Source organism: Dysidea avara, chromosome 11 (genome assembly GCF_963678975.1).
Source record: "Dysidea avara chromosome 11, odDysAvar1.4, whole genome shotgun sequence".
Taxonomy (NCBI): Eukaryota; Metazoa; Porifera; class Demospongiae; order Dictyoceratida; family Dysideidae; genus Dysidea; species Dysidea avara.
Genome location: NC_089282.1, coordinates 2,174,215 through 2,193,153, shown reverse-complemented (window position 1 = coordinate 2,193,153; position 18,939 = coordinate 2,174,215). Strand labels below are relative to the sequence as shown.

Genomic DNA, 18,939 nt, shown 5'->3' with positions numbered 1-18,939 from the left:
GAATCCCTAGCTAGAGCATCCTACACATCATGAGTGTACAAGTACTCCACACATTGGTGAGTCAACTTGCTCCCTCCATTGACACTTACCACACAGGTCTTCTCATTATTAACTGTTTTGACATTATTGAGCTATGAGACTGTAAAGCATATATATTCTATACTTCAAAACACAATGACAAAATTGGTTAATATTGATCATGTGTAGCTGATGATTTCTCTCCTTTTCTGTTCTGTAAGATGAAAAATACAGATTTTAAACTACTGGCTGTGCATGCCTTTCATATGACAGCTAGAATTACAACTGTTATAGGGAATAATAATATCACTTGGTTAGTATTGCTTTATATATGTGATCGTCTCAGCAAAAACCTGACCTGTTCGCACAGTTAAATAAATTAATCACTCAGCAATATCAGTAGTGTCCAAGGAATGGACCACCAAAGTTTCAGCCTTCTGTGGTGTGTAGTTTGGAATTATAGCGATAGACGGTAGGAAGAGCAAGGTAATCAATTTGTAGAGCGATTATACTGAAAATAAACTACAGGCGTTTACATTTGCAGCCATAACTTCCGTTGGGATTAGTCTACAATGTTGCAATGTGGCTTAAAACGTTCACAATGGATCGACACATCAGCCAAGTATAGTATTAGTTAGCCCTGTAGATACTTGCGCATATGGATATGAAGGCGGTTTGGTAGAAGAAACAGTGACAGTATTGTTTATGTTTAACGCATCATAAACAAATGCACATGACACACATACCGTTGGAGCTATAGAGAAACGAAACAAATTTTTAAATTCTCCATGAACAGGCGAATAAGATGGTGTGTAGTTTTAATCAATTTGAGTAATCCTTCTTCGAATACTGGCCCTAGACAAATTTGCATAGTTTTTTGTAGCATACGTAATTTTATAAATTATTATTTTAAATTTCGATTTTCTCAATACGCATGCTTGTGCAAACAAATTGAGCTTTTGCTGAGATGGTCACATATTATATAAACATTGTGAGCCACTTAAACAAAGTGGCATACAGTTTTTCAGTCAAGATTATTATCAAATACATCTCAAAAGGCTAAATTAGCAAAAATATTTTGTGGGGGCATGCCCCCAGTCCTTCCCCTAGATAAAGCATGCTACATACACTGAGTGTGCTTTGCACACTGTGCTGCTAGTTTCATCAATCAGTTGTCCCTTTTCTTACCCATGCATTATAAATGTCCCTGGTAGCACCTCCTTTCTGAAATCCTACATTTGCCCCTGCACATAGACATAATTACATTCTTAAAATGGTTTTGTTATTTTAGAAGTAATAAGAATGTACCTATGCACAATGTATTATTATGCACCAATTCGGTAAGCTGTTACACTAATGATTTGCTTTCACAGTTATCCTTCTGCCAAACTGCTGAGTCTGCTTTCTGTTTTCATGTTTCTGAAGTACTGTAAATCCATAGGAGACAGTCTGTTGCTTTGTTACCTCACTGGCATAGCTGGAATAGCGTAAACTTGATCAACCAGCACAGTTGGTTGGTGCTTAGAGAACTTCTACTGGACATAGCACCTTTGTTCATCTTTCCCTCCATATTTGCTTGTATACGCATTCCACCTACCGCACTAACAATGAACTGCATAGGAGATTAACAAAGCAGTTATGTGCGAGTAACTGAATAACTAACTGACTCCCTTATTAGAGTATTGACTGTTATTTCAGATGCTTTTCTGAGACAATAGATTAGCTAAGTATTTATAACTGGTAAAATAAGTTTGTCTATTATGGTAACATTAAACTTAATGTTTTCAAACACATTTTATTGGGCAATTGGAAACAGTGGAAATGGAAACTGGAAACAGAAAGTGGAAATGGAAAACGGAAATGGTCAAATATTTATTTATTATTTATTGTTAATCAGCAGGACCCTCCAGGGGTATAATGCTGATGTGCAATTACATGTGTACAGTTTCAATTAGTTACTTAACTATATAAGTATGTACAACTACGACAAGTTACTTAATTATATACATATGTACAATTACAATAATAAACTATAAAAATACATACAATTACGATAAATTACTTAACTATATACATAAAAGGGGCTAATTTTTGCTTAAATTCTTCAACACAGTCAGTCTCAATAATCTCAGCATCTAATCTATTCCATTCTGGTACAGTTTTTGGGAAGAAGAAATAGTCATATAAATGTACCCAGAGTTGGTAAAACCCTTATTTAGTGGCCACCTCACCTTTTCACAAAGACCACCTCCATACAAAGACTACATTGTGTAATTACATCTCAAAATTGCTAAAACATATACTTAATGACCAGACCACCTCATGGTCACCTTTTATAAAGACCACCCTCTTTACAAAGACCACCTCTTTACATTGTAATAATAGCTAAGTTCCAAACATCTATGGCTTTGTCAAAATGTGAATCCTAGAGTAAAACCCTCACTTAGAGGTAGATTCTTCACATTTTGCAAAGACCACCTCTGTACAAAGACCACATGTAATTAAGTTCTAAAGATAGCTAAGGCACACTTGTTAGTTTAATTGATTAGACCACTTCATGGTCACCTTTTATAGGGAACATCTATTTAAAAAGACCACCTCTGCAAATGGTGATATTGATAAGCTCCAAACATGTATTTTATGACCCACACAAAGGGGTCAGTGTCATCTTCCATACTTTGGTACACACTTCACTCAAGTGATCTGGCTATCTGTTTTCCTTATAATTAGTTTGTACCAGAATGTGTCCAAGTCATACAAAAATAGCCCATGCAAGTGAAAAATGAGGTCTCATAAGGAGATGACCTTAATAGCCTAGCATTTTTAGCTGACCAAGCTGTTTTGATAAAGTCATGAAATAGATGTTCAGAACTTTACTATTATTACAATGTGAAGAGGTGGTCTTTGTAAAGAGGGTGGTCTTTATAAAAGGTGACCATGAAGTGGTCTGGTCATTAAGTGTGTCTTACAATGTGGTCTTTATATGGAGGTGGTCTTTGTAAAAAGGTGGTCTTTAAGAGGTGGCCACTAAACAAGGGTTTTACTCTGGGTACATTTATATGACAATTTGACCATTTCCACTTTCGTTTCCAGTTTCCATTTCTACTGTTTCCAATTGCCCCATTTTATTCTGAAAATTATGTAAGGATACCTTATAGGTGATCGCTTATAAGTCAGATAAGACTTTTGGTAACTAAGCATTTTAGGAGAAAAATGTTTTAATTAGCTACTCAGTTAATACTTTTGAAGGTAGTAAGATTGCTGCATATTTTAATTAATAAGTGTATGTGCATTACCATAATACCATATGAACAGAAATTTTGGCATAGAATTAAAATTGATGACTTGGCGGACACTTGCAAAATTGCCAATTAAAATCTAATCATATTTTATTACCTGTGTTTGTAATATTGAACAGGCATGACATCAAGTGAGAAACAAGATAGTGTATCTACTCTGCAGATAATCAAACAATTCTATGATATCTAGGGCTGAGCAATACTGCCATTTTAGTATCACGATCGATACTAAAGCCACTATTCACGATACTGAATAGTTCACGATACTTACAAATAAGTCAATCATAGCTGGTGCTACATAGCATATTGCTCAGCATTCCTGCAGGAAGTCCTTATAGGTGATAGCAAACTAGCCACTATCATCCTTGTTTACAGTAACAGTTATTGTTACACATGCTTTGAGGTTGTTATGGTGTTCACACCTCTCTGCAGGGGAAACCAGATGGGTGGACTTTATCATTTCCAAGGATTCTTAGCCTAGTACTGCATAACAAATGGATTTTTAATGACAGTAATGTACAGGCATGGTATCACGATAGTTAATAACAAAATATCGCGATATCGATACTTTCAAAATATCACGATATATCGCTAAAACGGTAGTATCGCTCAGCCCTAATGATAAGGAATAAGGTCATACCTACTCTTTTGCCGGAAGGAAGCAAAGATGTTAACGGCTTGCATGGAGAATTAATGTTCCCCAATCAAATTATTTCCTTTTGCTGCACTGGCTATGAATTGAATAAATCTCCATCCTCCATTTCACATGAAAGAGTCTCTACAGTATGCAGGCCAATACATCTATACATCTTTAAACAAAAAGCCACATAGCCAGGTACACAATTTATGAGACTTGACTGTATGAGACATTCCTTTTGTCAAATCAAGTTCTCACCCAAATGCAAATTAAGCTCTTACCAAATGCAAGTTATTATTAATCAAGCACCAAATATTCTGCTGTCCAAAGTTTCTGCTTATAGGGTAATTGCACCACTTTTTTATATCAGACTAGATGCATAGTTGATTTCATGGTAACAGAAGATATTATGTGTGTTAGGTTACTAAAAGTGTATACATACATTTTTTTATTTTTCTATGTTAAATGTAAATGATTCATGATGCTACTTGATTCTAGATGGTAAGTTTCATTAATACATACACTAAATTGTTTGTTTTATGTCAAGAAGTGGTAATGTCTACTGATTCTGTGAACATGTATCCACTGACATTAAATATTACAGTTTAAAACATACGTTATCAACAGGATAACACAATTTTCATGCATGCATAGCTCTGTACTGCATTTACACCAAATAGGATAGTTTTGCTATGAAAATACCCTCACCTTTAGCAGTCCACATACCAAATTTGCTACAGGAATTCCCAATATACATATAAACCTTCAAAAATCTACATAATTACGTACCTTGTTTTTTCTTCATCTGTTTGCACACTTAAAAAAGCTGCCGTAAATGGAAACACATTATCTGATACCTTGAAATTTGGTATCAAGTTTGATTTCAATGCAATAAATAGTCACGGAGTATTCACATAAGTATGACCAATATTTTGTCATGCCTACAGGGTACATGGCTTATGGGAAGAAGCTCTAAATTAGTACATCAGTAGATTAGCCATTGCATTTCAAACCTTTTGATTGATAAAAATGAGGATACAATTATGATAGTGTGTCATGCAGCCAAGGAAAGCCATGCATTCAGGCATGTAACAGTCAAGAGTATATTTTACAGGAACCAAGAAATAGCAATTTTCACGCATTTTTACCTCAGTGTTGGCTGAACAGAAGTAACCCTTATTTCTGTGTAACATCCCTCCAGGTGGGACATCTTCCATACCAAATTTGAGTTAAATTGGTCCGGCCATATGTTTCAAACTTCATCTTATTTTCTCTTCATTTTACACATCAATTATTTTTCTTATAGCATCACTTACAAAAATTTCCATAAAGCCTTTTGGATTCATTTCAAATTTGGAGAATAAATTTAAAAAGCATAATATAGTGCATTTACCTTCCAATTTATGTATAGTAAAAGTGTTGAAAAGTTACAAGCAATTTTCAAAAATTACAAGCATAATTTTTTTTGTCACACCTGCAGGGTAAACTACTTAAAGAAGCAAGTTAAAACTTGGCATACATATAGGCTGATGAAAGAACTGATAGTATTAGCTAAGGGATATAAAGCAAAAAACCAAACATGTGAAACAAGCATGATTGAGATACTCTAATAGAAAAGTAAAAGATGTGTGTGAAAAACATCAGAAAAAAATTGTTCAGAGACCTTCGCACCTAAATGCTTAAACCCTTTACCATTCTGCTACTGCTGTCAGTTGCTCATCTCTCATAAAGCTACAGTATACTGGAAGTCATTTAAAATCCAATTAAATGTATCCTGCACTAACTACGGTTCTAGCACACAGACCCTGCATATTACACACTGATGTTTGATTGCAGCAAACTATCCTCTACTCTCAGCTATAATTCAAACATACAAGCTCTTTATTTGCCCCAAGTTACATCACCAGTTACCAACACCTTTGAAGTAAGTATTCAGGCTTAACTTGCAATAAACAGAACATGGATTAAGCCACTATTGCAACATTGGATATTAGTACAGACTACTAGTAACACAGAAAACTATACAGCTTTAACATAGTGGAGCTATTAACAATAACAATTTTCTTTTCATCTATGAAGTTGTGAAACACCTCCTGTAGTATTCGTTACAGCAACAAAAGCCATTTCTTTACATGATTGGTTACTATGCTTATGTATATTACACAATGTAGTGCAAATAACGGAGGTCTTACTCACTTAGTATGCAAGAGAATACTGACAAAGAAGTGCTCTACTCACCATTTAGGATACTATACTATAGCCACTAATTAGTCTTGCCAGAAAAATTTCATGCAAACAATATGAATCCTTTTTAAAACATTCTTTTCCGCTCTACTTACTTATGTGAATGTCTTCCTCTCTGAACAATAATGAATTTCTTCTTTCTTCAAAACCACATGCATGTTGTAATGCACATAGTGGCTATAATTATTGTATTTCATAAATTTAATTGCATGATGCAATAAAAGAATTCTTATGGTAACATTATGGCTTCTTTTTTCTGAAGGCTTTCATTAGTTGAGTTTCCTGTATATCGTAACCTTAACTTCTAGTGTAGTTATTACACAAGAATAATATAATGTCATAGACCTATCCATGGAAACAGAATGTTCTAGAACATTCTATGTGCATTGCACTAGAAGTGCTGAGAAAAAACTACACTGTATTAGTGTACTACAAAAAATTAATAATTAGAACAGAAATACAAGAGTAGCAAACAAACCAAACAAAACAAAAAGAAAACATACAGGAGTAACATGACTGAGATACTTTAATATAGCAGTTGGCCTCACTGCGATTTGTTGTCATGTCTTTGCTGGCTAAACCAATTATGTAAACTAGTTAAATTATCTTGCACATGTCCGGTAACTATCAAGGTAGAGTGGAACCTCCCTTATCTGGACCTATATTATCCAGGCACATCCATTGTTCAGACAGCCCAAATTGGTCATGTGATTTGTAGTCTATTGAAATTGAGTTAGCACAAGGAGGGAGCCTAAAAGTTGCTGCTTACTTGTTTGGAGGCTTGTTTATGTATATGTTAAAGCATAGCCGCGAGTGCTATATGAAAAATAAAGTATGAGGTGCGCGGCCGAAATGCTAATAAAGCACAAGGTGAAGCCGAGTGCTTTATTAGCATCGAGGCCAAGTGCCGAGTACTTTATTTTTCATATAGCACGAGCAAGGCTATGCTTTAAATGATTTATGGAACTTTCTAGTCGTGTAGCTTCACCATACACTAGGACTCGCAATTAGCATGCGTTGCACGAATTATTAGCAGCCTGAATGCACACAAACTAGTTTAACAAAGTAAAACTCACGCGTATTTCACCATAGTTTGGCATGGTAGACATTCATCCCATATTTTGGCCAGTTTTGCTCGCAACCCACAATCGATTTTATTGTGAGTCATGGGGTGAAATATTTCTGTGATATCTCCAGGACTTGTCCGTTTACATTAAAAATCATAACAGCAATGTTACCTTCTCCCACCCATCATCGAAGCATTGAGGTATGTCTATAAAAGCAATCCACTGGTATAACTCGTGTTGGCTGGGGTGATTGATCACTCAGCGCGGCGAGGCTATCAGCCTTCACCGACTTGGGTGATTAGTCATACTGGCGTTAGCCCCGTAGGCTATTAGCCTGCACTAAAGCACGTGGGAAACTGTGCTTTATTGCCCACAAAGAGTGCTTTATTGCACCACAAAGAGTGCTTTATTGAATGAATAAAGCACCCTTTGCCGTGCAATAAAGTACTCTTCATGGTCGATGAAGCTGTTGGCTGGCTGAGAGTGTACTTTATGAAATTTAAAGTACACTTTTTCCTTTGATCTCGCCCATACAAAGTTCTATAACATACAATACAATAGTTACTGTATAGTAGGGACCACAAAGGAGTAGGCGTGGCCCACGGAATAATATCACCCAAATCAATTTTCCCTGACAACGATGAGGCAGTATTAGTTAGGTAAAACTAAGCCCAAACAAACTTTCAGATTGACCCGAAACGCTTTCAACAAGTTGCTACAGAATTTAAAAATAATTTATTTAATGGAACTTTCTACTGACTGATTGACTGACTGACTGCCTGATGCTTTCAGACGAGCGTACCTCGATAATGGCTAAGGCTACGAGCTTGATTTTTTCACTGTTTGACGTCGCTTCAGCCCGACTGGTTCCTTTTGGCATACCACAGTACGTACAATGGACTTACCAGTGTCCTCCTTTGTGTCCCATTCATCTTTGCTGACAGTGAAAAGTGTTGATTTGGTGGTAGCACGTGATGGCTTCCCTTCGTAATGGAAATCGTCCGTATTTTTCGTAGTGGCTATTTTTATTGCAGAGGTGCTTTTCGAACAGTTCTTGATTTCTACTGCTGTGTAATGGGTTGAGCATAGTAGACAATGAAGCATAATGGATACTTCACTTTCAGACGATAATTACTATAACTGGGGCGTGCGGCACCATTTCTTTCTTTTAGTATATGCGTGGATTGCAGAGGTGCTTTTCGAGCAGTTCTTGATCCGAAATGCTGTGTAACCGGTTGAACATAGCTGACAACGAAGCATAATGGATACTTCACTTTTTAGACGATAATTGATATAGCTGGGGCACGCGGTGCCATTTCAGATGTGGTATGCGTGGGTTCACCAGTCATAATAATTATGTACAAAATAAGTACACAGAAAAATTTGGAATTTTCAACTAGAGTAAGGACCATAGCATATCAATAAAAAGTACTGAAACAAGTTGGAGTAGGCACGATATTAAATTACAGTAAAACAATAAGAAGTGTTATATCCCTACTGTGCATTTGATGTGCTATGGTCCCTACTCTAGTTGAAAATTCCAAATTTTTCTGTGTACTTGTTCTACTAAAATAACTACCACTTGGTTGCTAGGTGATAAAACATTTTTATATCCCAGGGGAGTGACCATGAATGTTCTGTAGTAACTTCCTACTAAACTGTATAGTACAAATTGATAGCAATAATAGCATTTAAAACAGTTACTTCAGCTTCATTTCTTAGTTACGGACATTTCTGTGATACAGACAATAATATGTACCAGACTGCCCAGATAAGAGGGGTTTCAATGTAACTATCTTTGGTGGAAATCTGCTAAATATACATGATTTGTAATGTGAAATCCAACCATACATGCATTTACCAAGTGAATTTCAAGATATCTTTATAAACCAGCCATATACATGTGGCATTCAGCAGCTATTATATTAGTACAATGTCTCTTAAAACTTAGTTATGCAAACAAATGTTTGTCAGATTCATAGCAAACTTAGTATGCAAATTCACCTTTATTGTAACCAGATTTTACAAAACCGATCCAAATCGCACATCAGAAAAATCAAACTAACACCACCAGTGGATAGCTACACTATCGTACTAGTAGTTTTGACACTCAGTACCACTCAAACTACTCGAGGCTGGTTTCAACAGGTGTCTTTTCTGGATGGTGTGTAGAGCTTGAGTGGTGGTTTTAGGCCTTGTGAAGGACCTGGCTTGGCAAGAACCAGTGGTTTACTGGTGGACAGCCTGATAATGTTGGCAAGACGTTTTTCTTTGGACTTTGCTACATATCAGCCACTAAGGAGCCAGCACAGCCCTGTAATCTCGTCTCTGGACTCCATTTGTGGTCTGCCTCCATTTTGAGGTCTAACCCTTGCCCATCCTGCCACCCCCCACCCCTTTGTGAGCACTCGTGATGCTACTTTGTTCGTCCAACAGCTCAGATTTTTGGCGGGAAACTCTACAAGCAGCTACATGTACTGGAAGTGGCCTGAAAGGTAACAGATTGATGCATCTTTGGCAAGTTTCATATGTGTGCTTGTTATCCTTGGGGAGTTATGCTAGCTTGAATTCTTTAAAATCGTTTATCTCAAAACTTCTAATGTGCAATTTGGATCGTTTTTCCAAAATCCAGTCACATATGCTCTTTATCTGCTCCAGCTTTCAAGGTACATGTGTGCATTTTATAGCGAAGTGTAAAAGGAATAATTTTGGCCCACATAGATGACCCCTTTAGAAGAAAGGTTGAAATTTTAGCTGTCTATACCTTGTGAACAGCTGGAGTAAATTCAATCAAATATTCTGTGTGACCTAACACAGCTATAGTACAAAAATAGTGTGTTGTGTGAAGAAGGAAACATGGAGCTATCCATGTGTGAAAATTGTGTTTTCGTCTTGTCAATATAGGCACTGTGCATGTGGCATGCCAGCATTCATACACTAATATGTGTCTTGAAATATCAGTAATTCAATCTAAAGTGTGTTCATGGTTTGGCTATTCATCCCTCCCATATTTGTCACAATAATAGCCATAAGATCTCCTGATATATAATGTAGCAAATAATATCTGTTTAGCTTCATAATAAAGTACTGCTTTGGGATGGTTATCTACAGCCATTTAAATTTATAAAAATAATGTTATAGTATACCTAAAATTAATTTGAGTACATTTATAGAAATTAACCCTGACATTACAGTTATATCACTGCATATGGTTTTGTTTGATGTTAACAAAGTAGAAGTTGGTGTAAAATGCAATTATTTCAGATGACATTACCAAAAAGGCCCTACTTCCAATATCTGAAAAGATTACAAGTTCACTCTTCATTGATGATGTGCCAGACTTTTTGATGTGTGAAATCTGCATGGATGTATTGAACGAGCCATTACTCACTACCTGCTGTGGTCAAAGCTATTGCCGGGAGTGTGTAAACCAGCTGCGCCAAAACACCTGCCCCCATTGCCGTGATCCTCTCAACACCATTGAGGATAAAAAAAGTAGCAGGATATTGAGCAATACAAAAATTAAATGTCCATATCATCTTTTCAACAAGTGTAAATGGAATGGAAACACATCAGATCTCAAGAGCCATTTGACCACTTGCCAGTTCAAACCAGTTACATGTGCCAAGAAATGTGGTGTGAGTCGCGAGAGGAAAAATATTGATCGACATCTTAAGACCGAGTGTGATCTGCGCTCTCAATATTGCCAGTACTGCAGTAAAGAAGTAGTGCATAAAGAAATGAGTGGCCATGTTGCAGAATGTCCTATATTTCCACTTGATTGCCCAAATGGTTGCTCTCAATCAAAAATCCTGCGTCAAGACATGAAGAAACACATCGAGAAGTGTCCACTGGAAATAGTCAGCTGTGAGTTTGCCAAGTTTGGATGCAATGTCAAGCCAAAACGTCAAGAGCTTAGCAATCACAATACCTCCAATATGGGTGATCATGTGGTTTTGCTAGCACGTGCAATTGCCATCAAAGATGAGAAAATCAATCAACTTGAGAACAAGGTGATCACTTTAGAGACAAAACTTAAGAATAAACGTATTATATAAGACTGCTAGCTACTGACAGCATATATTACTGGTAGTGTTTGATCTAGTTTTTTTGTGCTTTAATTTCACAGTAGGTTTAAGATTTTGACAGTAGTTTTCATTTTTTGCAGGTTTGTAGTTGTGTTTACCTAATGTGCTAGGTTTAATACTTTACATCTATATTTACATTTGGGGATAGCCATAGGTAAACTGATACTGCATGTGTCTAACAAAGTAATGACACTGAAAATTCCAGCATTAAATTATTTGTACTAATTATACCCACTAATCAATATTATTCCTTGCTTTAATCCCTCTTTATTGCACTGGGCAGTCTCTGTGTTGACATGTGTAGTTACATTTTTATCCAAATGCACTTAGTTATAATTGTAGGAGTGCATCTAGCTATAGTTTCATTTGAAACAATGTGGTATATACTTTAAAAAGTTGCACAATGTTAATTATAGCATTACAATTTCCATTTGTCATTAGCACTCTCAATCAAGGTGTTAAAGCACAAAAGTGTTCTAGGATGGAATCCCAGACTCCTGCCATGTAGTTGATCTCATGCTAGGACCAGCACACTAAGGGTTGCATTTCCCTGTGTTCTATGTTGCACACTCATCATCTAACTCACATTACTTTGGAAAGCAGTCACCAAAGCTGAATCATCCATGATAGTTGTCAATCTAATGATAGTTCATGGAATGATTGGCAGTATGATTTTAATGCAGGAATAGCAAGGGCGGACATTATTTTAGGGGGCGGTCTGGGTGGAGGGTCAAGTTGATTGATGATGCCATGGTCTAGCTGTAAGTTGAAGACCAAAAAGGTCACTACCTGCTAGAAATAGTTGCCCTCCACCAACTATACTATATCTCCTTATTTATAGCTACATATGTAGCTTGCTACACTGCTCCTCTAAGAATACTGTGACTGCTCTATTAGAGTATATACTTCAATCTTGATTGCTCTATTATAGTATCTAAATTATTGATGCTATTGAGCTAGGCTCTCCATCACAGCTATAGATAATTTTAGGGGGGCTAAGCCCCCATAATTTTTTCACAGGGGTTGCAGCTCCCTTTCTCTGCTGCCCCTGAGGAATAGACCGTTTTACCATAAAGTTGTGTTAACAACTTTCAAGTGTAGCACTATAAGCACATGCTAAATTTATAATTATGAGCATAAGTAAGCATGTTTATCACTGCAATGACTCCTTCATAATTAACTCTATAATAATTATCTATATTCACTAGTTACATTGTGCTCAATAAGTAGACAAACTGCCAGGTCTTTCATTTCTTATTCCAGCTCCTGCATACATTTCCCACAATCATCCTATTAAGCTATATAGTGAGGTGTACCATATATACTTGTATATTAGCCTACTCACATTCTATAGGTCACTTCAAGAACAAATTGTGTGATTAGTCTATTACATTACATGCTGTGTAGTTTACAGTAAACAAATCATACATGTGCATGACCACATGCTTAAATAAATTAGGTCACATAAACTCAATCATCAGTTTCTCATCCATCAATACTCAAAATATTGTGCAAGCTTATAGCCAGTTATTCTTTACAAACTAGTTGGCTGAATTTATACCCCAAATGATTTGTAATGCTACATTTTAGTCTGCTCTAGCCATGCATTTATATACTCTAAAATAGAGCATTCAGTACAGATTATAGCCACTGTTCTCATTACACTGCTTGGTCTAAATCATTTACATTTATTTTATGTTAATTGTCTTTAATACTTTTCAAAACTTCCAATGTGTCAACTGCATGGAATTGCATTGAGCTAATTGATCATGTATATCAGTTACAATCAAAAGAAAAATAGCTCAAAATTTCCTTGAGGGAGCATGCCACCCAGACTCCCTAGCTTAACATGTTTAGCACATGCAGTTGAGCATCACATGAAAGAGATAATCTCTGACTTTAACATCACATCAGATCAATGAAGGTGTAGAGTGCATGACTATGACCTCTGTTGCAGTCTATGAATGGCCTGATCACTCAAAATATCTCTGGAGTAAGTCAGTTTTTTTGTACTAGTTGAATGCAATTAAACTAGTCTAATAATTGAAGCATGGTACACTGTAGCATTAACTACGCTATATGGTATTAACTAAGCTATAGCATTACTTATGATCATGACATGCTCAGAGTCTTCTGAAATAGTTTCTTCTATCCAACCAGAGAGTCAACCTGCACCAGTGTTTGTGAAACAGTTGAGTCAGAAGTAGACCCTCTTAATTTGGTCAATGTATAAACTTTGCCTCGGTAAAAATTTTTTCCTGGCTACGCCACTGTACAAGGTAAAGGCTGATCTCTCTATATTTGTAGCTGAACTCTCTACAGGTGATTTGTTTGCAGCTGAACTCTCCGAGATGGTTTCTTTGTAGCTGAACTCTCTACAAGGTAACTTCTTCTAGCTGATGTCTCTACAGGGTCACTTGTTTGTAGTTGAACTCTGCATGATGGTTTCTTTGTAGCTGAACTCTCTACAAGGTAACTTTTTCTAGCTGATGTCCCTACAGGGTCACTAGTTTGTAGCTGAACTTTCTACATGGTGGTTTCTTTGTAACTGAACTCTCTACAAGGTAATTTCTTAACTTCTAGCTGATCTCTCTACAGGGAAATTTGTTTGTAGCTGAACTCTCTACATGGTGGTTTCTTTGTAGCTGAACTTTCTGCAAGTGACTTCTTCTAGCTGAACTATCTCTTTCCGTAGTTTAATTCCCTACAAGGTAACTTCTAACTGATCTCTCTACAGGGTGATTTGTTTGTAGCTGATCTTTATACAGGTTACTTGTTTCTAGCTGATCTCTTGAATTCTTTTCAGGGTGACTGCTAGCTCTATTAGGATGACTGCTCTATTAGAGTATCTCGATCTCGCACTTGCTACACCAAGTTGTTATAACTCCGTGGCTTTAAGTCTGATTCTTCTACACCATTGAAGAGCCTTTCTAAGATGATCACTCCATCTGTAGAGCGATTTTCAAAGCATTACCCCCAAGCGGTTTTTCTGGTAGGCGTGGCAAGTAGTCATTTTTTATTAGCTAATCTCGATTGCATAATTGTTACACACTGTTAGTTTTTTCGTTGTATCTTCCTGGTTTTTAGCGGTGGGGACTATTCTACGGAACGGAACGGAACGGAACGGAACGGAATGATGGACTAAACCACGGAACGGAACGCTTTCTCAAACTGAAGCTTGCAACTTACCATTGCTGAAACTTCCCTTATAAGTTAGCAGTGGCATCTCCAGTGGGTGGTTAAACATAAGATAAAAAGAATTAACGGATCGATTGTGGGTTTTTGTTGGTTGTCATTAGTAACGAAGTATTATTGTGGGATGAGCTGTATCAGTGATGTTCATCCATACGGAAGGGAACTTTATGTGAGCTGTTTTTCTTATTTATACTTTACAAAACAGTCTGGGCCGGTCTTTCAAGTCATAAGTCAGTGTATAAATAAAGCAAGCAGGAAGATACTGGTAACAGGAAAGAGCCAGCTGAATTAAAACTTGAAGAATTTTGTGTAGTGTGTGAGGAGCAAATATTTTGGCAGACCGCAAGGAGGGTATATTCTGCAAACATCACTGAAGTGTATGCATGGAGTTATTTATATATTAACAGCTGGTGCAGTGGACTAATGCCGTATTCAATAGTGAGCTGATTTTATCTGTTGCACAATTCAAGGATGTGTCTGACTGCTAGCCTTGAATCAGGCTAAATGTCAAAACTCCAAAATCAGCCAAATCTCTATTATAAGCCGCATGTGAAACCATGCCCATAGCCACCAGGCAAACGTGATTTGGACCAGGATGTGTGTGTAATTTGAATGTATCTAGTCAGACCTGAAATGGAACACTTACATTAATTACATACCACCTAAGAATCCTAGGATTTCTTAAGTGTAACATTTCACATGCTTCACTTCAAACAAAACAGGTTAAATTTGTTCGTCTATTTTCAAGTGATTCCCAGTCCAGCTGGTCCATGAAATTACAATGGGATCACATGTATTTGTTACAGTGCGGGCTGTCCTGTGTTGGATCTACTCTAGAGTTGAGATTTCAAGGTAGACTCACTGCCAATTTACTGACACTAGTACTGTTGTAGCATGTTTAAGTGGAGGACAAATGAAATAGTAATGCTAGATTATTTATGCATACAAATGTTTCATAATGAAATTGATATCCGATTTTGATTTGTACTTCCACTTTGCAACATATTCAAGAGCAAGAAGCTACCACACTTAATCTCCAACCACTGTCATTAATTAACCAAGATCTCACTAGTCTGTAATTCACCTTACTGTAGTGTATGCTTTCTTCATTTCCTTTGAAGTTGTACCAAGAGTTCATAATAAGGTGGGGAGTGTCTAACTTGAATGCATTCACCAAACACCCTGCTTAAAGTAACACCTCGGCCTTATTTCAGAACAAAGGCTTTACCTTCTTCAGCAACTCTAATCAACAGTTTTCTATCCCCCAGTAAAGGTGTTGATTTGATGAAAGGTGAACTTTACACAGGGTGTTTGTACAGGCCATACTGAGAGTTAGACACTCTCCCCCATACAAATCAGTATTACGAACTCTTGGTTGTACAGTATAGGTAAACAAAAATAAGTTTCTCTCCCATCTTATTCTAGGATTTCTATTGACAAGGAAAATTCAATTATTTGTATACAGGTTCAAAATTGAGAAAATATAAAGAAAGTGAATTAATATTATACAGTCAGTTTGCTTTTGGATATTTAATGTCTCCAACCACAACAAAAATTCGATGAATCCATGCATCTCATCACTGGTCGTCTGAACATTCTGAAAGTGATACCTCACTCAATCAACCATATATTCTGTTTATTAGACTGAATAAAGTCATGATTACCTAAACAATCACTTAATTAATGTTTTATAATTATCCTATTCCATTTTCCTGGAGGTTCCACTGATAAAATGCAATTTCAGCAATGATAGCAGCTAGCCAAGCTGCAAGTTGATTCAGAAAGCACTCCATTCTGTAAAATAAACCCCATCCAGAATTCAACTCAGTACTCAGGCTGAGATATCTGACAATAGTCCACTACTCTGTTAATGAATCATTGATGTTCACACAATATAGCCTCCTTGAGGTATCTGAATGTTTGCTCCTCACACACTGCACAAAATTCCTTTAGATTCTACTTAGACTGAGTTGATTCAGCTTGTCACCATACTTGTTTCCTTTGTAGTGTAGCTATACACATACTGATTTATGCCGATTAGAAAGGCTGGGCCTCAGACTGTACATTCTAAAGTCAAGTAAGTAAAAATAACTCACATACTAGTAAAAAAAAGTCATGCATTAAGTTCCCTACTTGATATATCCGAAGATGAAATCACTGAGTCAGCTATTCCCACAATTAGTACTTCGTTACTAATGACAACCAACAAGAACCCACAATCGATCCTTAAATTCGTTTTATCTTTCTTGGGGTACGTTTGATTACCTGCTGGAAGTGCCACTGATAACTTGTACAGCAATGGTAAGCTGCAAGCTTCAATCTGAGAAAGCATTCCGTTCCGCAGTTTAGTCCATCATTCCGTTCCGTTCCGTTCCGTTCCGTTCCGTAGAATAGTCCCCACCGTTTTTAGCTCGATTTCTTTCAAACCACAAAAAGTTTGAGGTTTAATAGTTAACCTATTCATCCAACGAGTTTCAGCTTCTTCCCATAAGCGCTAATACCCAACAACATAGGCGATTCTAAGGGGGGCCAGGGGGGGCCATGGCCCCCCTGTTAAAAAATAACTTTTAAAAAATCTTGGGGAAAAGTTGCTGTATAGATTGGCATTGTTATTTTTAGCATTTTTCATGTTTTTAGAACAAATTTTAGGCTGTTTTCAAGCCTTTAAATTGCAAAAATCCAGCAGCTTCTGGGGGTTGCACCCCCAGACCCCCCTGAAAATTCTACTTTATACTATAGCCAAACAACAATAGTTATGCTGTTCCCTACTTGGCCCCCCCTGTAGGTCAGGTCTAGAATCGCCACTGCCCAACAACATCTTCTTGCTGCTAGAGCTAGAAAGGAAGATCGATATAACTCCTTGCAATATGACCTCCAGCTTTCTGGGTTAACCGTCAACCTTGTTCCCATTGAAATTGGTCGTTTAAGCCACTTTTTGTCAGAAACAATTGCTCAAGTGGCTACTACTTGCGAAGTGCCAAAGAAAACTGTAAGATCCTTGTTTGAGCAGGCAGCTCAAATTGCTGTGTCCTGTTCTTACAGAATTTTACTTCTAGAGCCTCCCGGACTGGGATCTTTTTAATCACCTTAGGTAAACTTTAAGTATTACATATATATATTCTTTTTTTTTGGTGTATTGTAATTTAATTTTAGTTAATGTAAGTCTTGCCAGGGCTCCTGTACTGATCCGTCAGCACATGGTACCCCTGTGTCTAGGCCCCTGTTTGCTTGTACTTTATATTTTGCCTTAATCATTAAGATGTTTATTCTCTCTCTCCTAGCTTACCCTGTAGGCGTGACAACATATCAGTGTTATTGTTCATGAATAATCACTAATAACTCTTTGCCTGTTTATCGTATTCCAGCCAAAGTTGGTACTGAGATGCACCTTTATACCCCCTTCTGTGTGCCAAATTTCAAGGCAATCGGATATGGAGTTCATATTTTATAGCAATTTTTGTAAGTGTGCGAAAAGAGGAAGAAAAATAAGAAGAAAAACAAAGAAACTAAGCCAAGTTTTGAAAGTCTCATATTTCGGGAATGCTTAAAGCGATTTCACTCAAATTTGGTATGTGGAGTACTGAAATTGGAGGGTGTGTCACAGCAAACATCATCTTGTTTCATCAAGGCAGCACAGAGCTACAGAGGTGCGAATATTGCATTTTCGTTCTTCCTGTCAATATACTCACGGGTGTTGCGCTCCGGCTTCTTGGGCCACACAACACACTACTGTGTGTCTTGATATTTTATTAAAGACTAAGTTATTATGTTCCTATCAATGTATTCTCCCACTATATCATTTCCATACACTGATTTTTGTGGAAGCTTATAATATACTGTGCAGCAATCAAGTACAGATTATAATGCACATGCAGGTGTTAAATGTAATCAAGTTAATACAAAAACAATTAAAGGTGGGGGAGTTTATTGCAGGTGGGGGTAAACTATTCCATAATTTGATCACAGAAGGGAAAATGAAAATTTGTACAAGTCATATTTTGTAATGAGTTGAATGTAATATCCTCCTCGAAGTGATCTTTACTTTGGAATAAAATGACTGTAGTTTAGTCTCCTGAGGGGCACTACATAGTTCTGCCCACCCCCACAAGGATCTGTGACATCATGCATCTGCCCAGCACTGCTACAGGTGGAGATAGCTGCATGTGTACTGTGCAGGTAGCCCTGTCAACTGACCATGGGTAGGCTAATCTTTATGGCCAGACCACCTTTTCTAGAGGATGGCATGCATATGACCATGTACGTATACAGCAATCAAATGCAAATAGTTTATTTTTTTTCTATTTTCCTGCCATGTTTGGTGTATATATACATGCAAGCATAGTTTGGGCTGCACGTGCCTATCTTACCTTGACAGGTCATGATCAACTGCC

At 37.0% G+C, this 18,939-nt stretch overlaps 1 protein-coding gene and 1 long non-coding RNA gene across 2 annotated transcripts; one reads left to right on the top strand and one right to left on the bottom strand.

Moving 5' to 3' along the window:
- Positions 1–4,148: 4,148 nt before the first annotated feature.
- On the top strand, positions 4,149–11,484 carry LOC136239441 (TNF receptor-associated factor 5-like). Its single transcript, XM_066030182.1, has 2 exons — positions 4,149–4,455; positions 10,530–11,484. Exon 2 carries the CDS (start codon positions 10,613–10,615, stop codon positions 11,321–11,323), a length of 711 nt encoding a protein of 236 aa, XP_065886254.1. The 5' UTR covers positions 4,149–4,455; positions 10,530–10,612; the 3' UTR covers positions 11,324–11,484.
- A 4,506-nt stretch (positions 11,485–15,990) lies between these two features.
- Positions 15,991–16,950, bottom strand: LOC136238479 (uncharacterized). The gene is made up of 2 exons (XR_010693002.1): positions 16,682–16,950; positions 15,991–16,615 (listed from the first exon to the last, which is right to left on the bottom strand). It is a non-coding gene; the product is annotated as an uncharacterized lncRNA (long non-coding RNA).
- Positions 16,951–18,939: the final 1,989 nt, after the last annotated feature.